The sequence below is a fragment of the Schistocerca piceifrons genome, chromosome 2 (genome assembly GCF_021461385.2).
Source record: "Schistocerca piceifrons isolate TAMUIC-IGC-003096 chromosome 2, iqSchPice1.1, whole genome shotgun sequence".
Taxonomy (NCBI): domain Eukaryota; kingdom Metazoa; phylum Arthropoda; class Insecta; order Orthoptera; family Acrididae; genus Schistocerca; species Schistocerca piceifrons.
The window spans coordinates 373,633,271-373,658,059 of NC_060139.1; the positions used below are offsets into that span (position 1 = coordinate 373,633,271).

General features: G+C 41.3%; 1 protein-coding gene across 1 annotated transcript in view; it reads left to right on the top strand.

The window, feature by feature from the left end:
• The window catches only part of LOC124778016 (prominin-like protein), a 519,332-nt gene that overhangs the window by 255,995 nt on the left and 238,548 nt on the right, over nt 1-24,789 (top strand). The window contains 1 exon segment of the mRNA XM_047253593.1: nt 19,728-19,977. Coding sequence (XP_047109549.1) covers nt 19,728-19,977 — 250 coding nt within the window.

A 24,789-nucleotide genomic window follows, 5' to 3' on the forward strand; every position in this document is an offset into this window, starting at 1 on the left:
ATTAATTTAATTCTGTCACTTGTTAGAAAGCAGCTAATCTTACCCTACACAGAATAGCAGGAATACACGCTTTTTCCCCCTGATCCTTGTCTATGTTCTTATTGCATTTTGCACGTGAGATCCCTTGATTTATTTGATAGTGGCTGTAGCCATCATTTATGATGATTTTTTAAGTGAGCTGAGACAAGTTATCAGCATCTGATATGACTTCTACTCAATTTTTATAAGTCTGTATGACAACACTCTTCTGAGGCAGAGAGCACGCAAGTATAGATTGGTGGACATAGCTTTTCTGTATATGCTGTAAACATCACCCATTGCATCTATAATAGATGAAGATATGTAGGAAGGGCAGAGTGCTGTTATTTCTACCATCGTAGTGAACTATAATATGTCTGTCAGTGCTTTTTAATGTCAGTAGGGCCACACAACTAAAATGTCACCAAAGGACTGGGGAAAAAACGATCAGGATTTAATGGGGCTGTGTGTGAGGAAGAGTCTTCAAGCTACCCCATAAAGAGGTTTGCAGTTGCTTGAGCTAACAGGCTTCCCATCAGACTGTCTGATTGTAATACTAGCTGTTGCACAAAAATAGGATTACGTAAGAGTATGCCTAAATACAGACAATATTTTGAAAAAGATTGTTGCAGCTCACCATTTAGTGGAGATGCTGAGTTGCAGATAGGCGCAACAAAAACACTGTCCAACAAAGCTGTCATCAAACAGGCTTTCATCAGAATTAGACAAAAAACACACACACATGACCACAGCCTCTGGGTGTTACAGCCAGATTGTGAGCAGGAGAAACAATGTCAAGTGGCGGTGATAAGGAGGAGGCTGAGGCAGGGAGGTGGCGGGATGGCAGGGTAGGAGTGGCAGATTGTAAAGTACTGCCTGTTGGAGCATACAAAGATGAGGTGGAGAGGGGTAGTGTAAATAGGTGCAGTTGAGAGACTAGATATGGCACGGGGAGGGGGGGGGGGGGAGTAGTGGGAAAGGAGAGAAGTAAAAAGATGGTGGGTGAGTTTGTGGAATAGAGCTGTATAGCGCTGGAATAGGGAACAGGGAAGGGGACAGGGGGATAAAGGACACTGACTAATGAGGGTTGAGGCCAGGAGGGTTAGGGGGATGTGGGATATATTGTAGGGAGAGTTCAGAAAAGCTGATGGTGTGGGAGGTATCCAGGTGACACACGCAGTGAAGCAGTCGTTGAAATGGAGATTTTCATGTTGGGCAGCTTGCTCAGCAACTGGGTGGGACATCTGTTTCTTGGCCACAGTTTGTCAGTGGCCATTCATGCAGAAAGACAGCTTGTTGGCTGTCATGCCCATGCAGAATGCAGCACAGTGGTTGCAGCTTAGCTTGTAGATCACATGACTGGTTTCACAGGTAGCACTGCCTTTGATGAGATAGGTGATGTTTGTGACCGGAGTGGAGTAGGTGGTGGTGGAAGGATGACAGGACAGGTCTTGCGAAGTGTCTATTACAGGGATATGAACCATAAGGCAAGGGATTGGGAGTGAGGGTTGTGTAGGGATGGACAAGGATATTGTGTAGGACTCTGCCAGCTGTCAGATTCATCCATATACAAACTCTGCCACAGTGAACCCATTTCAGAAATCCAGCTTGAGCTCTAGTCTCTCCCATCCCAAAACCTCTCCCCGGAGTCCATCTCTTTCCTCACCCCTACCTTGTACATCATCCTAAAGTCCATAAACCCAACCACACAGAAAGTCCCATTGTGGCCAGTTACTGTACCCCCACTGAGAGAATCTCTGCACTCATGGACCAACATCTTCAGCCTTTTACCCGCAACCTGCCCTCCTAAATAAAAGATAACAACCATTTTCTCCATCGACTCTCCACACTTCGTGTTCCTTTGCAACGATTCCCTGCTTGTCACTATTGATGCCCCTTCCCTTTACACCAACATCCCTAATGCCCATGGCCTTGCTGCTATTGAACCCAATGCCCAATGGATTCCAAACCTACAACCTCCTGTGTAGTGTCCATGACCAGCCATAAATCATCCACAATTACTTTTCCTTTGAAGGTATCGCCATCAAACAAATCCAGGGTACAGCTAGAGGCACTCACATGGCACCATCCTATGCCAAACTATTCGTGGGCCATCTAAATGGATTCTTTCTAACCACACAGAATCCCAAACCCCAAACCCTTGACCTGATTCAGATTCATTGATGCTGTCTTTGTGATCTGGATCAGGGGGTGAGGACATACCATCCATATACCTTCACAACCTCAACACATTCTATCCCATTAACTTCATCTGGTCTTCCTCAACTCAACAGCTATTTTTCTTGATGTTGACCTCCATTTCACAGGTGGCTAAATCAATACCTCCGTCCATGTTATACCTACTAACCACGGGCATTACCTCCACTTCAAAAGTTGTCACCTATTCCATACAAAGAAGTCATTTCCACATAGCCTAGCCAACCGTGCCCGTCACAACTGTAGTGAAGAACAGTCCCTCTCAAAATATACCAGCAGTTTCACTGAAGCCTTCACGGACCATAATTACCTTTCAAACCTTCTACAAAAACAGATGCCCTGTGCTGTATCTCTATTTTCATCCACCATCTCACTGTCCAACCACAGAGGAGCATTCTCCTCGTAACTCAGGACCACTCAGGACTGGATCAAATGAATAACGTTCTCTGCCAGGGTTTTGACTACCTCTCATCGTGATCTGAAATGAGGAATATCCTACCCACTATCCTTCTCACCCTTACCACAGCAGTATTGCACCACTTACCGAACTTACACAATATCCTTGTCCATCCCTACACAACCCCTGCTCCCAACCCTTGGCCTCATGGCTCATATCCCTGTAATAGACCTAAAGTGCAAAGACCTGTCCCATACATCATCCCACCACCCATGGATTGGAGTAGTCTGGTCACAAACATTACCTATACAAAGGCAGGGCTACATGTGAAACCAGTCATATAATCTGCAAGTTAAGCTGCAGCCACTGTGCTGCATTCTATGTAGGCGTGACAAACAAGAAAATGACTGTCTGCATGAATCGTCACTAACCAACTGTGGCCTCAACATTCATTAGTCACTGTCCTGTACCCACCTATCCCCTTTCCCGTTCCCATTCCAGCAGTACACAGCCCTCTGTACCACCGACACACCCACTGTCTTTTTACTTCTCTCCTTTTCCGTGCTCCCCTTCCCCTTACCAAAAGCTTTTTTGACAATTTTTGTTGTGCCTATCTGCAACTCAGCATCTCTGCTGAATGGTAACAAGTATCCTTTTTATAATAACTTGCCTAAAACACACTTCAAAGAAATGAGCTGTTAGGTCCAGAGAGTACATTTGTAAACAGTGCCACTATATCTGAGTTGACCATAATGCTATCTTCAGTTAGTCAAATATGCCTAGTAGGCTAAATTCTTAATATGATATGCACATGAACTACTTTGCTAGTTTGAATTTCTATGAACCAGTGGCAGCCATCTTGTGGGTCTTAGGTAGAATATAGACATGTGTGATGTTCGTGCCTGAGGGGAAGACACTCAACTGAACTCTACTGAAGATATATGTGCTTAAGTAGCTCGGATGTCATTTTCATTATACTTGATTTTAGGAGCAAAAATAACAAACAACATGCCCAGTAATTGTGGCTACATTAAACATCAGCAGAAACAACCACAGTGAAAGCATCATTGCATAGTATGTGCAGGCTAATTTTGCTCAGATCTGGTAATGTTTAGTGCTGATGGCTTTGCTTTTCTGTGGGTACAGCTCATTTCATGACATAGTGTGTCTGTTGTTTTACTAAACTTCTTGCAGATAGCACGTCCAACTCCACTTTTTATTTCATGGACTGGATGTGCCACAGGAAAGGTGCAAAGGTAATTATCAACATGACATACGATCTTTGTATCTCAGCTTGAAGTTGATGACAGTACGTGTGATCTGTGATCTGCACCTTATTACTATTGGAAAAGCCTACTGAACTTCTGTTTTATGCTTCTCCATAGTTCATTTCTGTGATGATATGCGTTGAGCAACTGCAAATGGGTACCACTGTGTCAGTCCCAGGTTGTTAGCATCCTTGACAAATCTTGATGAGATGATGAAAGAGTATCTCTGTTTGTATCTGGTATTATTTTATCAGTTTTTCTTCTTGCCCATCAATTTAATTTTCTTCATTGTCACAATTACCTCTTCTGTTTCAGTCTTTTCCATAAATCACGAATTACTCTCTCTCTCTCTCTCTCTCTCTCTCTCTCTCTCTCTCTCTCTCTCTCTCTCTAACATTCATCTCTCCAGTGTATGCTGAGCAGCCTCCAGTTTCCTAATGCTGTTTGCACCGAAGGACCAAGATTCAAGTCACAAGTCAAAACTAGTAAAACACACTGATAGTAAACTTTTTTCACACACAAATTTGAAGATTTAGTTTTTTATTTTGGCATCCATACAGCTATTGTTTTAAATTGTTGTAAATAAAAAATGGTTACTGGCTCAATATCCTTTTTTTAACTTCCTCTATTCCCATTTTAATGTAGTCTCCATGCATTATTTTAGTCTAATTATAATGGAGTTCGAGGCATACTTTTAAAACTTAAACACCTAATGGAATTCCTTGCTAAAGTATCAGGAAACTGAAGTTCCATTAATACTTATTCCTTCTTAGCTTTCTAAGTTTAAGACTCTGAAATCTTCCTTTGGAAGATATTAAATCTTCTTGTCTTCCTCCTCTTAAGAATCTGTACTTCCCACTATCTTGACGGAATCTAATGGTTGCTGTAGTGTTGATGTACTACAAATTATATATGTTAATTTATGTTGAATTAGTGCTGTATTTTTCATGTGATCTTGCTACAGATTTGGTTGAAACTGAATGACAGCTATGACTACAGAAACTTTCATGGCGTATTAACTTATCTTTTCTCGTTGGGTCTGCTGCTGGATTATGTGACCATCTTGACACTGTATTTCAGTGATTCAGCTGGCTGCCATCTTATGGTGAGAAGAAAGTTTGCTGATCTTGCTGGGAATAATTTCTACCATTTACAACTGCCCTTTTTTGCACCGTGGAATACATACATCATGTGCACCATAAATCATTGATCATTGCTGCTGCGCCTGCCCCCGTCCTCCCCTCATACAAAGTGAAGGTACAGCGCCCCACTTGTGAAAGCTGGCAGTGACGATGAATCACTATTGAATGTCTAGGTAAATACAGTCTGCCACCTGGGTCAAAGACTGGCTATAAAAGTGACAGTTAAAACATTGAAATTTAACGTTTACACACTGATGGTTTTGCTGACAAGTTCACTGTCGGAAGGTACATTGCTGGTAAGCATGGAGGTGTGTGTTTGAAATCCATATCTTGCTAAGCCCCAGTTGCCATACTCCCTAGTTCCGTGAAGGAGAGATGGATGCGGGAACCAGTTCTTTTTCACGTTTAGAATAAAAAATATGATAACGTATGATTCGTGGTAAAGTATTTTTCCTATTGGGACATGTTAAAAGATTTGTATGTATTGAAGACATTATTGATAGTAGTTGTGCTGAAACTAGAGTTAGCACAAAAGTAAGTTAGCATAGCCATTTAAGGACATCACAAACTAATTACCTACCCTTGATATCATATCTGATTTATTTTATCACAAGTGTGTGGCAGTGACATTCTGCACTGTTTTAATGTCGGCTTTACATTTAACTCACCCCAGGGGGCTCGCTGTTCTTTGGCGGGTTTGTACTTGGCTACGGCAGGGCCCCAGCCTTTGCAGCATTTTTTCCTTTCTGTGCTACATGACTCTCCTTTTGATAATCTTTTCCCTCCCTAGGGGAACATGTCTGGGGTGTTATTGGGAATCTTCTGTATTGTCTGTCGCTGATGTTAGAACAGTCTCACCTTTATTTTTCGCTCCCTTTTCCTTTTTTTGTTTCCCTTCTCCTCTTGTTCCTCCGCTTCAGTGTTTGAGGTTCATCTTTTTCTTCTTCCTTCCTGTACATTGCTGAAGGCCAGCCCATGTGTCTGACGCATAACAGGTACTGGTTAATACGTAATTCCCAGTCCCAGGTTGACAGGTAGGGTTCGCATGTACCCCCTGGTACAGGCCAGGCCCAGGGAGGTTTGATTGCCTGAGCTGCAGCCTTCCCAAATTGCCAATTGGTCCCTCTGTCAGGTATTGGGGAGGTGTGACCTGAGGTGTGAACAATCACCTAAGGCAGGTGTGACCCCTTGTGAAAGGGTCCCCCAGTTGGAAGGAGTGCGCCATTGGAGATGTGGCAATCGTGGGAGATTTTCCCGCAACTAGCCAGTCACCGTCACTGTCAAAGTCTACAAAACGTAAACGTAATGCGGCTGATGATTGAAAGACCCTTCCCACTGCACCATGGTTCCTTGTGGTCTCACATACTGAAGACAGTCAGTCCTTTGCCACAGTAAATTCGTTTATTATTCAGAAAGGTGTTGATGCAGTTGCTGGCCCTGTGAAATCCTGCTCTCATTTACGGAATGGCATTTTACTTTTGGAGACTACTTCTGATTCTCAAGCACAACATCTGCTTGCCACCTCCCTTCTCCACAGTTACCCTGTCCGTGTCAAGGCCCATAAAACTCTGAATTCTTCATGTGGTGTTATTTACACCAGGCTGCTCGATGGTCTAACTGCAACCAAAATCCAGTCTTACCTCTCTGTTCAGGGTGTCATTGCCATCCATCGTGTAATGAAAAAGGTAGATTCCTGCTTAGTGCCCACCCGCACTGTTTTTCTCACCTTTGATAGAGTGGTGCTTTCATCCGAGATCAAAGCAGGCTATGAAATTATCAAGTCCGGCCATACGTTCCAAACCTGATACACTGCTACCAGTGTCATCATTTCAACCACTCTAGAATGGGATTGTCCTGTGTGTCTTGATGAACGGACTGTCGAAGAGATCCAGGTAAAGGATAAAGTGCCTTACCCAGTTGCTCGTAAGTTACTGGCTAGTCGCAAACCCTGTGTTCTCCTGTCTGGCACCTTTAGTTCTGTTCTTGTTACCCCTCTCTTCGTGAAGGACATGGCCACGCAGACATGCGACCTCCAATTCAGCTCTGAGGTTGTGAAATCACTCAGTATCAAGGTAGCATTGCCATCCCCCTGTCCAGCTGTGCAACAAGCCATCAAACTCTCACCTCAAGGGGTGAAGCCACCACCTATACAACCGGTAGGCTGGAAACAACAGAAGTAGTGCTCCCGTGAAGACTTCCTCCATCCCTCCGGGCAAACAACACCCGAGTCTTCCTCTAACCAGAAAGGCTCTAAGAAGTCCACCAAAGGCAAATGGTCTTCTTCTTCACCAACTCGAAGATCCTATTTGATGGTGTCGCTAGTGCACACCACCAACCGTTTTTCGGTGTTGGACTCCACATACTGACCGCACAAGAAAGCTGATGCTTCTGTGGACACCATGGAGCAGGATCCTCCTACTTCTGTGCCCTGTAGTAGTGACTCTTCACAGGCTGTCACTCAGCAGCCACTGAGGTGATGCCCCTACATCTCTTCCTCATCATGACTCTCCTCCAGTGGGACGTTTACGGCCTTCGATCTCACAAAGAGGATTTACAGCTGCTTTTAGCATCGCAGTGTTCCCTTGTACTCTGCCTTCAGGAAATGAAATTGCACCCTAACAACCGCTTTGAGCTTTCACATTTCTTACCAATTCGTTTTGACCTTCCACCTGAGGTCAACATTCCATCTCATGGGGGCATCATGCTGCTCATACGGGATGACATTCATAGTCAACCCATCTCCCTGACTACCCATCTTCAAGCTGTTGCAGTTCACCTTTTCCTTCCCCAACTGACTTTTTCCTTCTGTTCCAGTCATGTCCCTCCATCATTCGATGTCACGAGGGAAGACTTCCATGAACTTATTGGGCAGCTACCTCTCCCATTTTTGCTACTCAGTGCCTTAAATGTGCATCATCCCTCTGTGGTTCTCCCAGGATCTGTCAGAGATGTGCCCTCTTGCCTGATCTTTTTAACAAACGTAACCTCTTCTGCCTTAACGCTGGAGCACCCACTTTCCTTTCTGACTCCTCACACACCTGTTCCCATTTGGACCTATCCTTCTGCACTGCCCAGCTTGCCAATTGTCTTAAGTGGTCTGTTCTTCTTGACACCTACTCGAATAACCATTTCCTGTGTGCTATCCGTTTGCTGACTCCAACCCCACAATCCGCGAATGGAAATGAGCTCTCTGCATTTTTAACCGTCATCCTAAGATGGCAAACTGCATTCATTACAAACAGATGCTTGCAAAGTGTCATCGTGTTCTTTGGGATAGCAAAAGAGCTAGATGGATTTCGCTCACTAGTTCTTTTAACAGTTCCACCCTTCCTGTGTCATGTGGGCCAAACTCCGACGGCTCTCTGGGACCAAGATCCATTCCCAAATTTCCGACCTGGCAGTAGCAGACGCTGTCATCGTGGACCCTATTGCTATCTCCAACACCTTGGGCCACCATTTTGCAGAAGTTTCGTGCTCTTCTCACTCTCACCCTGCCTTCCTCCATTGGAAACGAGCAGAGGAGGCTCAGGTGATACCCTTCTCTTTTCCGAATTGTGAGTGCTACAATGCCACATTTACTATGAGGGAGCTAGAGCATGCTCTCGGTTCATCCTAATCCTCCACCACAGGGCCAGACACCATCCACATTCAGATGTTGCAGCAATTTTCCTTGCAGGCAGGCACTTTCTACTTAAAACTTACAACTGCATTCGGGCAGAGGGCACATTTCCTGGTCCCTGGTGTGAAGCCACAATCATTCCCATACCTAAGCTCGGTAAGGACAAAAATGTTCCTTCTAGCTACTGCCCCATTTCTCTTACCAGATGCGTTTGCAAGGTGATGGAACATATGATTCATGCCCAGCTGGTGTGGTGGCTCGGGTCTCGCAATTTACTGACGAATGCACAGTGTGGATTTCAAGTGCAGCATTCTGCAGTTGACCATCTCATTACTTTGTCCACTCATGTCATGAATGGTTTTCTGCAGAAATCCCAGGCTGTGGCTGTGTTTTTTGATTAGGAGAAGATCTACGAAGGTCTGCTGGAGAAGTGGTATCCTCCATACTCTTTACACATGGGGCTTCCATGGCCACCTGCCCTTTTCCTTCAGCCATCTTTAAAAGACGGAGTTTTCAAGGTGCGTGTGGTTTTTGCCTTGTTGGACGCCTTTATCCAGGAAAATTGTATGCCTCAGGGATCCATCCTGAGTGTCATCCTCTTTGCTTCACATTAACCCTATAATGGCCTGTCTCCCGCCGGGCATCTCCGGCACCCTCTTTGTTGATGATTTTGTCAACTATTGCAGTTCTCCACAGACCTGTCTCACGGAGCGTCATCTCCAGCGATGTCTTGATCGTCTTTACTACTGGAGCATTGACAATGGCTTTCGCTTTTCCACTGACAAAACCGTTTGTATGGATTTCTGGCAATGCAATTGGTTTCTCCCACAATCTTAACATCTTGGGCTTGTTGCCCTTCCATTAATTGAAACTACAAAATTCCTGAGGTTCATGCTCGGTAGGAAACACTCTTGGTCCTCCCATATGTCGTACCTGGCAGCCTGCCGTACAGGGTTTCTCAATGTTCTACATGTCCTTAATGGTACTTCTTTGAGTGTTGATCGAACCACCCTCCTCCATTTGTACCAGACCCCTTGTCCATACGAAACTCAACTATGGGTGCTTTGTTTTTCCGTTTGCATGTCCATCCCTCTTATACTGTCTCAACACTATCCACCACCTTGTCATCCGTTTGGCCACGGGCGCCTTTTACACTAGCCTGGTTGAGAGTCTGTATGTTGAAGCTGCTGAACTACCACAGTCCTACCACCATGACTTTCTCCTCATCAGGTATGCATGCCTTTTGTCTGCCATGCGTAGCCACCCATCCTATGCCTTCTTCTTCAATGATTCCTTTGATTACCAGTAGGAGGCACATCCCTCTTCTCTGTTACCTCCTGGAGTCCACTTTTGGCACTTGCAACAGCAGCTTAACCTCACACTACCTGCAACTTCCCCGGTGGATTGAACCCTTCACCACCTTGGCTTCTTGAAGCAGCCCATGTATCAGGCCACGGAGTACATCCAGCGACACAGCCTTTTCTATTGTGTCCTGTGCTCATATTCACTCAACACCCTTCAAAGTCTGTGCATGCTGTACACAGCCCATCCCTTAGTGCAGCAGGTCCAGGAAAACTGTCACTTGCTCACTCTTGATGGAGCGAGTGTGATGCTTCTCTGGGTTCCTGGTCATGTTGATCTGACAGGGAACGAGGCTGCTGACGCTGCTGCCAAGGCTGCAATCCTCATACCTCAGCCTGCTAGTACCTATATTCCCTGTGACGATCTCTGTGTTACCGTCTGTCAGGAAGTGGTGTCCCTTTGGCATCGCCAATGGTCCTCCCTTCACAGTAATAAGCTCCACCTTATTAAGCCTCACCCAGTGGCTTGGACGACCTCCTCTCGGCCCTCCCACCGGGAGGAGGTGATTTTAACTAGGCTGTGTATTGGGCACTGCCTTTATAGCCATCGTAATTTAATGAGTGGTGCTAGCCCACTGCTTTGTACATGTTGTGCCCAAGTTTTTACCATCCACCACGTCCTGATGGAATGACTACTTTTAAACCATTTACATTCCCGCTTGGGTTTGCTATCTGATTTATCGGCCGTTTTAGCAAATGATGCGTGGGCTGTCAAACATGTTTCACTTTTCATCCACCAAAGCAATATGGTGAATGCCATTTAATTTTTATTTTTGGATCTCTATTTCTGTATGGTGTCTTTTTTAGCCCTTTTTTCCATGTGCCTGGTTTTAGCTGTCATCTTTTATGTCAGTTGGGACTGACGTATTGTTGTTTTGTAACTCTTCTGTCTTTCTTGTTCTGTAATTTTGACTTGGGTGCGTATGACATTGTTTTTAGCACCCTAAAGAAAAAAAAGGAAACAAAACCAAAACTTTACATTAAATTTTTAATAAAATGACTGGTTTTTAATTTGAGCAGGTAAAAAAATTGCTTTTTGAGGTGTAAGAATTAAATTTGCAAATTGTATGTTGAAAGAAGAAATATGGTAGGCAGTTTTTGGATATTTGTAAAAAGAAAATTCTGAGAGGAGAGGCCAAATAAAAAATAACTGTAAACTGCAAGTATTACTGATCTTGGTTCATATCACAAGAAGGCTTGCAAAATAAGCTATAAATGTAAAATTTGACATCTTTTTCATGTAACTTTTGTTAAGTAATAAACTGCCTCCATAGCTGAGGTAGCTAATGCCCACACATGTGGTGGCACTTGACCAAGAAATGTGCAGTTGGAATCATGTAAATGGAATAAAATTTCATCATCAGTTTTTAACCGGCAAGAGGATAATGATGTAAGAGTTCCATCGAACTGGATGTCTCCTGATTTAATTCCTAACTTCTGTGCAGTCTCTGTTGAGTGAGAACATGTGAAACAGTTGATGGTGATTTGTCAGGTGGATGAGGATATTAAGCTTCATTGATACCTTGTTGCTATTTTTTTGTCTGTCATCATCATCATCGTTGCAAATTGACCTCGCTTTACATCTACTTATCAGTCACAGGCAATATACAGTTAATCTTATAAGCATCAGACATGCAGATGGTGGTCATGAGCAGAAAGAACAACAAATATGTTTTTAAAGAAATTTTTATCAGCCAACAACTGAGGTATTTTAACCCTTTGAGGTACATAAGAAAACTAAAGTGCTAGTGATTAAAATTTTTGTATCTCTGTGGTAACTGGAGGTTTTATAAACAAAATAGGTTATTATTTCAAACATTTTTATTTGTACTGCTAAAAAAAAAAGCTGGGAGGTATTTGTCTGTGGTCCTTGAAGGACAGTTACAGAACACATTACACTTAATACATTGAAAAATTACAGAGACTATGTATATGTTGTCTGTTTGATGTGAAATTCTGCAAATCAGTTTCTGCTTGAAGTAAAGCATAAATTAAACCACACTGTTCACAAATATTGTAAGTGCAATTTTCAACACACTTTGAGGCACAATGAACACATCTCTTCCTTACGTCTGATTTTATCATTCGGTGCTCTGGACTCTTTGGATTGCAACTGGTCTGCAACCTTCTTGATGTTTTCACTTCTGTTGATAAATTTATTTGTCGACTTGAATAATTTCCAGTTAGATTTCTCGCAATGCATTGTCTGAACTCTAGGGATGATAGTGTTGATTTGAATCCTGATTCCTCTGCCAATTTTGAATATATTACATACGCATTGTTTACACCAATGTCAAGAAGATCAAAGAAAATTCTCAGGAAATACTTAATCTTTGCCTTCCTGTCGATCTCATTAGTCACTTTCTTCTGGTCCATAATGTCCACCCCTCCAATCCACTTGTTGTACTTTCTTATCATAAGAGGACACTGAACATTCTTCTTTTCAGAAGAACCAGACTGACGCCTCTTCACTGTCGTACATGGTATTGGGGAAATAAAATTAGTCAGTAGAAAAACTGGCTTGTTATCCATCCATTTGAGGATTGTCAGACCATTGCTACTGAGACTGTATAAATCACGTCTTTTCATTTCCTTGTCTGGAGGGAATATCTTTGGTATGTTTTTACGATTGGTGCGCACTGTTCCACATGATCTGATATTTTGTAAACCAAGGTAATATACTGCAAATCTGGAGAGTTAAAAAAGTTATCTATTTAAATTTCACATCCCAGTCGGGATAGTGATTTTTTTCAGTTGCAGAACTACTGACTCACCAAGCCCTACTTCAGGACCTGAGGGTTTTTTTGCCAGTGTATAAATCACACTCAAATAGGTAGCCAGTTTCTGAATCACATATGCTCCACATTTTGACTGGCTTATTTTTGACATACTGTCGCATAATATTATGTCCTTTGAATCTGATCGTATGCTCATCTACAGATTGAGTCCTAGTTGCACTAAGAGATTCCTGGAAGGTTTTCTTCAAATGGGTAATTACAGGTCTCACTTTGTATGTGTGGTCTGCCTTTATTGACTGATCTGCATTGTTGGAAAAATGTAAGTACTTTCGAATCTCTCCAAACCGATATAGTGGCATAATCTTAGCTATATAAGGAACACCTAAATCGGGTTCAGTTGCCCAGTAGCTTCTAAATGTAGGCAAAATCTGGTACCCTATTACCAGGTTCATACTAAGAAATGCCTTGATTTCATCCTCATATGTGCTGAATGTGTTGCCTGATTGTTCTGGATACCGAATACTTTCAGGAATTAATATATCGTGCACCAAATCTTTTAGGACAATAGTGGAAGAAAAATTTTCAAAAGGCTATGGCATTTCACGATTTTCACGGACACTAAACAAAAGCACTTTTGCAAATTCATGATTCATGTTATCACTGAACTGTCTTGGTTGGTAAGTTCTGGACCATTTAAATTCTGGTAAATCTGGAAGGGAATCGGGTACCTCAGCATTTGGTTCTGATATTTCGTCCGTATGCCTTTGTTTGCTATATGGGCTACGTATTTCTTTCTCAGGATCTTCTATAACAACATGTTCTCTTTCATCTTCCATATCTCCTTCAAGAAAAATTTTATCTTCTTCATCCAGTAACAGATTATCTTCGTCATCACTACTGCAAGCCTCCAAAATCAGCACAACACTTTCATCAGTGATGAAAAATTCTCTTTTTCTGGAGCACATGACCTAAAAGCAGATTTGAAATTATACCAGTACAAATTTTTCTGCTTATTTAATAAAATGAAAGATAATATATTTTCAACCGAATTTTAAATACTACTCTGTGTGTGTGTGTGTGTGTGTGTGTGTGTGTGTGTGTGTGTGGTTTTTTTTTTTTTTTTTTTTTTTTTTTTTTTTTTTTTTTTTTTTTTTTTTTTTTTTTTTTTTTTTTTTAAATACCTTATAGTAACGATTTCATGACATTCAACAACAAGTACACAAATTACCATTGTGGTACATTGGGACAACTATGTCCCAAAGAATGAAAATAAAGATTTACACTGATGAAATACATTTATTTTCTAAATGAATGGTCTAAAGTGAAAGAGAAACTCAACTGAATGTACTTTCAAGCTTTGACAGTAAGGCAGAGAACACAATACACACACAATAAGTGAATAAATTTGTGTGTCTGCTCGAAGTGAGAACCACCAACAATAACCGACGACTAATAGTAGTTATAGTAATTGATGCTACCAAAGATGTACGATATTAAAGAAAACAAATATCTCTGCTTCAAGTAGAGCATCTGCAGCACATCAACTGTGATTTCAGTCCAATTAGTAAGGTGATTTATAATTGGCACAGATGTGTCCCATGTACGTGAAAGCGTTAAAGGAATATATAGATGGGTTATACAAGGGAGACATAGTTGAAGACAGTATTATAGAAAGATGAGAGGGTGCAAATAAATGTGAGATAGGAGGTGTGGTACTGTGAGACAGGGCACTGTATGACCTAAGTCCAAGCAAGGATTCTGGAATAGATGACATTCCTTTATGAATATTGAGATCCTTGGGAGAGCCATCCATGACAAAACTACTCCACCTGATTGGAAGCTGTGTGAAACAGGCAAAATACCATCAGACTTTGAGAAGACTGTAATAATTCTAATTCCAAATAAAGTAGGTGCTGCCTGGTGTGAATATTACCTAACAGTTAGTTTGATATGTTGTAGCTGCAAAGTACTGACACGAATTATTTATAGGATGTAGAGAGGGAAATCTAAATTATAGCATTTGTAGATCTAGAGAAAGATAGAGACACTGCTGATTGGAATGCACTCTTTAAAATTCTGTAGATAGCAGGAGGAAAAATGGGGACCACAAATGTGTCTAAAATTCATAAAGAAGTCAGGCTGATGTTATAAGAATGAAGGACATGAAAGGGAAACAGTTCTGATAATTGAGGAGGGAGTGAAACAGGAGTGTAGCATATCTCTGCCATTACTCAGTCAACACACAGAGTGAACAGTAAGGAAAACTGAAGGAGACGTTGGGAAGAGGATTAAATTTCAGAGAGAAGAAATAAAAATGTAAGGTTTGCCAATAACATTGTAATTATGACAGAAACAGACTTTCAGAGACATGTTGAACAAAGAGAAGTTGAACAAAATGTATATCATCTTGAAAAGAGGTTATAAGATGAGTATTAAAAAGAATTGAAATGAGAGTAATAGAGTATAGTTGAATTAAATCAGGTGGTGCTAAGGAAATTCATTATGGAGATAATACAATAAAAGTAATGGACATGAATTTGTTATTTGGGCACCAAATTTCTGAAAGAGTTCTGTTCGATAGGGCAGGGTTATTATAAAACTGTAAATGAAAATTGAAGCCTTAAATGCAGTAACTGTTTGGAAGCCCAATTGATATATCATATAAAATGGAGAGATTGGCCAGAGAAAATACTAACCCATATGCGCATTTTTTGAGTTATTACATGCTATATGTTTGGTTCAGTTCAAAGAGAACATGAGTACAATAAAACAAAATAATTTATATAGTAGACAGTGGTTTCTAGTGATGAACAAAAGGAACCGTGTTTCGTACATTTGAAAACACAACAGATACCATGATTAGTCTAATCCTTACTAAAACGAGGTTTATAACTGAAAACTGGGCTTGTTTTACAAGCCAATACAAACTCACTCTCTATAGTGTTGAAGAATTATGTGGATGTTTCCAAAGTTTGAAAATGGCACACTCCACTGTAAAGTGAATGAGTCATTCTAGAAACAGTCTCATAAGCTGTAGTTAACATAGTTCTCTGCAGTATCCTTTCTTCCAGAAGTGCTAGTCCAACAAGGTGTGTAAGAGAGCTTCTGTGAAGTATGGAAAATATGAAAGTGGTACTAGCAGAACTAAAACTGTGAGGCCATATTGTGAGTCATGGCTGTTGGTAAGAGCATTATGCCTGAAAACTAAGGTTCTGTGTTGACATTCTGGTCTGGCACACAGTTTTAATATGTTAGGAAGTTTTCAAAACAGAACACATTCTACTATAGTGTGGAAGCTTCACTGTGGCTCCATGTGGCTTTTCATGTATGATGTTGTTGTGTGTAGAAAAGTTAAAAAATTGTACAAAAATGCAGGAAAATCTGCAGAAGATTGATACGTGGTACAGGTTTTGACATTTAATGCACAATATGCATAAATAGGCAAATAGACTCTTTATTGTTTGTTTACATGATTGATACTGGTCTCTCCAGTTTATTTGTTATAATAAATTTGTTTTCTGTTACAGATGATTGGGAAGCTTATATTAGTCAGTTTTCATCAAAACTGTCAGCTGTTTATTTTTAACAAACTGATTTCATGTAAGGATATGAATGTAATAGAGGGAAACATTCCACGTGGGAAAAATATATCTAAAAACAAAGATGATGTGACTTACCAAACGAAAGTGCTGGCAGGTCGATAGACACACAAACAAACACAAACATACACACAAAATTCAAGCTTTCGCAACAAACGGTTGCTTCATCAGGAAAGAGGGAAGGAGAGGGAAAGACAAAAGGATGTGGGTTTTAAGGGAGAGAGTAAGGAGTCATTCCAATCCCAGACGCGGAAAGACTTACCTTAGGGGGAAAAAAGGACAGGTATACACTCTCTCTCGCTCGCGCGCGCGCGCACACACGCGCACGCACACGCACACACACACACACACACACACACACACACACACACACACACACACACACACACACACATCCATCCGTACATACACAGACACAAGCAGACATTTGTAAAGGCAAAGAGTTTGGGCAGAGATGTCAGTTGAGGCGGAAGCACAGAGGCAAAGATGTTGTTGAAAGACAGGTGAGGTATGAGCGGCGGCAAATTGAAATTAGCCGAGATTGAGGCCTGGCGGATAACGAGAAGAGAGGATATACTGAAGGGCAAGTTCCCATCTCCGGAGTTCTGACAGGTTGGTGTTAGTGGGAAGTATCCAGATAACCCGGACGGTGTAACACTGTGACAAGATGTGCTGGCCGTGCACCAAGGCATGTTTAGCCACAGGGTGATCCTCATTACCAAGAAACACTGTCTGCCTGTGTCCATTCATGCGAATGGACAGTTTGTTGCTGGTAATTCCCACATAGAAAGCTCCACAGTGTAGGCAGGTCAGTTGGTAAATCACGTGGGTGCTTTCACACGTGGTCGTGCCTTTGATAGTGAACACCGTCCAGGTTACAGGACTGGAGTAGGTGGTGGTGGGAGGGTGCATGGGACAGATTTTACACCAGGGGCGGTTACAAGGATAGGAGCCAGAGGGTAGGGAAGGTGGTTTGGGGATTTCATAGGGATGAACTAAGAGGTTACGAAGGTTAGGTGGACGGCGGAAAGACACTTGGTGGAGTGGGGAGGATTTCATGAAGGATGGATCTCATTTCAGGGCAGGATTTGAGGAAGTTGTGTCCCTGCTGGAGAGCCACATTCAGAGTCTGATCCAGTCCCGGAAAGTATCCTGTCACAAGTGGGGCACTTTCGGGGTTCTTCCGTGGGAGGTTCTGGGTTTGAGGGGGTGAGCAAGTGGCTCTGGTTATTTGCTTCTGTACCAGGTCGGGAGGGTAGTTGCGGGATGCGAAAGCTGTTTTCAGGTTGTTGGTGTAATGGTTCAGGGATTCCGGGAGTAGGACCAGGTGAATCTGGTGGAACCAAAGGAGTTTAGGTTGGAGAAGAAATTCTGGAGTTCTTCTTCACTGTGAGTCCAGATCATGAAGATGTCATCAATAAATCTGTACCAAACTTTGGGTTGTCAGGCCTGGGTAACCAAGAAGGCTTCCTCTAAGCGACCCATGAATAGGTTGGCGTATGAGGGGGCCATCCTGGTACCCATGGCTGTTCCCTTTAATTGTTGGTATGTCTTGCCTTCGAAAGTGAAGAAGTTGTGGGTCAGGATGAAGCTGGCTAAGGTAATGAGGAAAGAGGTTTTAGGTAGGGTGGCAGGTGATCAGCGTGAAAGGAAGTGCTCCATCGCAGCGAGTCCCTGGACGTGCAGAATATTTGTGTATAAGGAAGTGGCATCAATGGTTACAAGGATGGTTTCCGGGGGTAACAGACTGGGTAAGGATTCCAGGCATTCGAGAAAGTGGTTGGTGTCTTTGATGAAGGATGGGAGACTGCATGTAATGGGTTGAAGGTGTTGATCTACGTAGGCAGAGATACGTTCTGTGGGGGCTTGGTAACCAGCTACAAAGGGGCGGCCGGGATGATTGGGTTTGTGAATTTTAGGAAGAAGGTAGGGGTGCGGGGTGTTGGTGGGGTCAGGAGGTTGATGGAGTCAGGTGAAAGGTTTTGTAGGGGGCCTAAGGTTCTGAGGATTCCATGAAGCTCCGCCTGGACATCAGGAATAGATTACCTTGGCAAACTTTGTATGTAGTGTTGTCTGAAAGCTGACGCAGTCCCTCAGCCACACACTCCCGACGATCAAGTACCACGGTCGTGGAACCCTTGTCCGCCGGAAGAATGACGATGGATCGGTCAGCCTTCAGATCACGGATAGCCTGGGCTTCAGCAGTGGTGATGTTGGGAGTAGGATTAAGGTTTTTTTTAAGAAGGATTGAGAGGCAAGGCTGGAAGTCAGAAATTCCTGGAAAGTTTGGAGAGGGTGATTTTGAGGAAGAGGAGGTGGGTCCCGCTGTGACGGAGGACGGAACTGTTCCAGGCAGGATTCAATTTGGATAGTGTCTTGGGGAGTTGGATCATTAGGAGTAAAACCTGTCCCATGCACCCTTCCACCGTCACCTACTCCAGTCCCGTAACCCGGAAGGTGTACACGATCAAAGGCAGAGCCACGTGTGAAAGTACCCACGTGATTTACCAAGTGACCTGCCTACACTGTGAAGCTTTCTGTGTGGGAATGACCAGCAACAAACTGTCCATTCGCATGAATGGACACAGGCAGACAGTGTTTCTTGGTAATGAGGATCACCCTTTGGCTAAACATGCCTTGGTGCACGGCCAGCACATCTTGGCACAGTGTTACACCGTCCGGGTTATCTGGATACTTCCCACTAACACCAACCTGTCAGAACTCTGGAGATGGGAACTTGCTCTTCAGTATATCCTCTCTTCTCATTATCCGCCAGGCCTCAATCTCCGCTAATTTCAATTTGCTGCCGCTCATACCTCTCCTGTCTTTCAACAACATCTTTGCCTCTGTACTTCCGCCTCAACTGACATCTCTGCCCAAACTCTTTGCCGTTACAAATGTCTGCTTGTGTCTGTGTATGTACGGATGGATATGTGTGTGTATGCGAGTGTATACCTGTCCTTTTTTGCCCCTAAGGTAAGTCTTTCCGTTCCCGGGATTGGAATGACTCCTTACCCTCTCCCTTAAAACCCACATCCTTTTGTCTTTCCCTCTGCTTCCCTCTTTCCTGATAAAGCAACCGTTTGTTGCGAAAGCTTGAATTTTGTGTGTATGATTGTGTTTGTTTGTGTGTCTATCGACCTGCCTGCACTTTTGTTTGGTAAGTCACATCATCTTTGTTTTTAGATATATGATTTCGTGTAAGCTTGGAGATATATAATGCTCAGAACTTGTTACTCTCATTGCTGTTTTTGGATTGAGATTTATCCACTTTGTTTTCTCATATTCATATAGTTTTCTGTTATCATCTAAAATATAGTGAAAAATAGACAACAATGTTTTTTCAAGTACTTTATTTTCTTGTGCAGGATACATAGAAGAGGACCAGTTTTATCTTGATTGGGCACATCTGCAGCCATTGTTGAGCTTCCATGCTGGCACATTAGCAGTGGTTAGTGTGGGTTTGCTGTTTGCTCTGGTGATGCCCTTAGCTGGACTCATCCTCTGTTGCTGCCGATGTTGCCGTTCTTCACGACGCCCCCGAACTGAAAAGCACAGAGATGGATGCCGGCGTTTATTATATGGTACATTATTGGCAGCTGTTGCAACAATAATATTGTAAGTTTATCGAATCACTTGTTTTGTATTATTTTGTGAGTGTTAAATGTAGAATTATAAATATTAACATAAATGTAGCCCTATGACAACTGGTATAGTGTGTGAAAATTAATGAGCATTGTGTCGTATTGATCTTATTTCTAAAGTAGTAATCAAACCCTGTGTCATTTAATATAATAAAGCCCAACATTACCTTTTCTTTCTACAAAAGAGCACTTAATCAGTTCCCAAAACTGAAACGGATTAAAACTGGACTTCAGATAACAAAACTCCACTTTTTGAAAACAGTAGTTCTTAAAATAAAAACAAACATTGGTATAAAGGAAGAAAGTTATAAAGGGAATTGATGGTAGTGGAGGGAGGGCAAATTAAGCAAATGTAGAACTGTCATTCTTTTATTGTGTATCATACCACACACATGTAATTCATAGTTTTCAGGACAGAATTTCACAGCATGTGGACTGTACCGGTAGGTTTGGTATGTCTAGTACATTGACCATTGGCATGATTATAATTTGCATAAAGAGATGCTTTTTTATTGCTGCAGCAGAAGTTGCATGTGACTTACTTGCTTGGTAACTACATTTACTGTAATATTCTCCCATTCTTAGTAACATGGTGGTAAAGAGGTGAACAATACAGAAGCTATACTTAGTAGGCTGGCAAAATGTGCATTTTCATGCTATATCTGATGAAATTGATTTTGAGCACTTGATGTAATTATATTGTGGAGAGCAGCCTTACAACAATGATCATAGTTTTCCAGACATATGTCTGTGCTTGATTTTCATCTGTGAACAGCAGTATGTCATCTTAGTTATTGGTAATTATAAATTTGAATTGAGAAATGTAGTGTAGTAGTTCACTGTCAGCCCTGCACTGGATGTTAGTTATTTACATAATAAAATTAAACATCATATTGGCGTTATTTTATTATATGGCAACCAGTTTTGGTGACTCAGTGCACTATCTTCTGGCTGGTATGCATGAAGAGTAATGATAGTATCATCAACTTATGAATTGTGCAAATACAAAGACAGATTAAAAACAGAATAAGAATAAAGAACCATACTGTGTAAGTGAATTTACAGTAATCATTTGATAAAAACCAACAGATACATCCATTGTCACATACACATTGTACAAAGGTACTATTTATTAATTAAATCATTAATTAAATATTCCACGATTAGAAACTGGTTAGGTAGGGAACACATTAAACTGCAAAATCCTGACATAACCTACCAGTCTACAAAAACTGCTGTAGAAAATGATAGATCTGTAAAAGGAACAACTACTACTTCAGAACTAAATAAGCCACAGAAAAATGCATCATGTGCAAGTAGTCCTTGCAAAAGGACATCAACAGTTATCTAAGTGTCAATGTAGGTAAAGCAATCAAAATGACAGTATACGTATATCTATATGTCTTGTTGAAGTTATAAAATGCAGAGATGAAAATTGTACATGGGAATATTTATGTCGTATGCATAAAATGAATGTCCAAGAACACATAATAAAGCCAAATGTAGGAAACCACCCCTGTCATGCAATACACAGACTATACAAAACCCAAGATAATGTTCTGGATGAACAACATACACACATCCATGTGCAGGTAGCCTGTACAAAAGAACAGCATCAATAAAATCTAAATGTCAGTATTGGTAAAGCTATCTAAACGACAATATAAACATATTTATATGTCACGTCAAAGCTGTGTCATAACAAAGCATAAACATGTTGAGGTGCAAATTGTAGAGGGGTATCCTTATGCCATATGTTTAAAATGGATGTCCAAAATTTATCAAAAGGACCAAATGTGGGAAACGACCTCTGTCATAAAATGTACAGAATATGGAAAAAACCTGTACTATTCAAGGTGAACAACATTCAAGTGTGAATACATCCATATATCGTGTACTGCCATAAAGCAAATAGAAAATGAGAACTACTGTCTAGTCCGTGTATGTGTCAAAAAATAATAATGTAGATCCACATTACATGTAGTATCCATAGATAATATGATAAGTTAACAGTAATATCAAAGGTGAAAAAATTTCTTATGTAGCAAACATTTTACCGAAGAATTAGATACCATGAAAACCATATTATATCCATTATGTGAAAGTAATCCACCAATCCTATCCAAACAAAGCAGCCAACAAACACAAAACACTAAAATACAAGAAATATATACGACCTATCCATATACATGTATTGAATATGGTCAAATATGGCCTGGATATGTGAAGAGAATACTTATGTTGTGAAACAAAACATGGACTATACTGTGTGGAACTAACATACACAACTGGGTAATGTTGCAAAAAGGTGTAACAGTGTAAGGCAACCACCTCTGTAGAACTTGTGTAACCAGGTTAAAAACTAGTCAATAATATAATGTACTGTCAGCAATCATTGCGGGCATTAAGGTTGCAAGGCTAACTAGAGTATAGACAGATGACTGTTAAGCTGGGTACCCTGTACCCTGTACACTATACCCTGTACACTTTACCCTATATCCAATCCAATGCTCACTAGAAGGCATACCTGGACCATTTGTCATACCATACCAAAAAGTAGTACTAGTCTGTGAGGATGCTGTACCACATAGTGGACACCGTATCAGTATCTACCTGTACAGTAACGAAAAATATTTGAATAGAACACCACATGAAAAGTTCACCACAGGTATTCGACCAAATTCTTTGAGTATTCGCTGACTCATATATTTGGACGTTCCATTTTGAATGTTTCTTGAGTCAGTTGGTGGTTCATGGTTGCAAACACATCATCATTGTTACAGGTACTTGTGATGTTTTCATTTAATGATAGTTATTTGAGTTGTACCTTCTGGTACTCATTGTTTTTTTATGTCATTTTAAATAGTACTCTATGGAAGCCAGTTCGTATACATTGGCCTCTCATGGGACCATGTATATGATTAGTGTTCACCCCCTCAGCATTAGCTAAGATGAGTTCCTCTGTGCTTTCAGTGGTGTTGCGCGTATTTTGCATATGCTTGTACGGCTTGTGTCCTGTAACTGTTGGGAAGGGTTTCCTGTATTGATGTAGACTTTCTTGATAAAGTGTCATATTAGTTGGGGTTTCTCCAGTGTTCTCATATCAGAGGTGCATCGTTTATGGTGGTGGGGAGTTGTGTTGTCTGTTACACTTTGTCTTATGATTCTGCAGTTAAACTCTTTTCTCCCTCCACAACCCCTCCCCTTCCCCGCCATCTGTCCTTTTCCTGTTATTTATAAGGAACAGATCACATTTCCTTTTATAACTGTTATAGCATGGACTGTGTACATGCCTCTAATGCAGTCTTATGGGTAGTTGATTGTTTCATGTTACAATTATTACTGGACTTATTTTGGGTTACCTGATCATGCTTGGTGTCATCCACGATATACGGATTGTAGCATATTGTGGAGTGTTCTCTGGATGAAGATCTGTGCTGACGTGTGTTGTCATCATTGGCGTTTCGTTACATGCTTGGTGGTAGAACTTCGTGTTTTAGCCCAACAGTTTCACTAGATATGGTCAAATGTGTCTCTCTTTTTGATGTGCAGTTATTTTAGTCATGTGCCACACATTTAGTGTCTGCAGCAGTCTTCAGTTTTACATGGGTTTGCATTTACCCTCACTTGGGTTCCACTGCACGTGACGTATGGCATTGCCAATGATTTTGTTTGAAGTATCTATAGTCGACTCGTGGATTACTATCATGTGTTCGTAGTTTTACAGTAAAGAGTCACACTGGAATTACTAATGATTTGTTACTGGTGTGTAGTGTGCCCTTCTCACTATTTAATTAATAATGTGGTTATCTGTTAGACAACATGTGTGTCTTTCATATGAGATTTTCTTTTACATGAATGTAATGGATTTTGGTTTTAATTTGTTTTAAATGAATAAGGGTGTATTGGTTTGCAATATATTTTTTCATAGGTATATGCTACTCTAAATTTCATTTTAAAATTTTATTTTGTTTGTTACAGAGTATCTACCTTAACATTCTTCTGACTGTTCTCTATCTTGACTTGTCTACTGATGTGTAACCATAATGCCTGTAACATTTATTGAATTTGTAGTATGTAACTGTCTGGGCCTTTTCCTGGTTGCACAGCTCATATTGAGTTTAGTATAAGTGGTTATTTTACACTGTTACACCACTTGCAACACTGTTCAGTTATGTGTATGGGTTCCATACAGATATTCCATGTTTTTCTTTTATGGCATGAATATTTTCTTCACATGTCCAGGCCATATCTGACCATATTTGGTACAGGATTTATGGATAGGTCATGTTTATTTTATTTCTGTTGACCGCTTTGTTTAGATACAACTCGTTGATCAAGTCTTATGTACTGTTATGGAGAATGCAGTATTTTGTGTGTCTCCAATATGTATGGTTAACTTCTCATGTGGTTTACCATTCAGATATTTTTCTGTTACTTGATGGGTAGATACTAATGAGATATCCTTTATGTTGTGCTGCATCGTCACAGACTAGTACCACTTTTTGGTATGGTATGATGTAGGTGGTCTGGGTGTGTCTTGTAGTGAGCAGAGGGTAGCCACCTTAACACTCGTCTGTCTGTCATCTAGTTAGCCTTGCAACCTTAATGCCTGTGACATTTGCTGAAGGTACATTGTATTACTGGCTGGATTTTTACCTGGGTACTCAAGTTCTGCAGAGGGTGTTGTAAGTGGCTGTCTTACACCATTACACCTTTTTTTGATATTACCAAGTTGTATATGCTGGTTTCATACCAATTCTCCATGTGTTATTTTATGAGACAA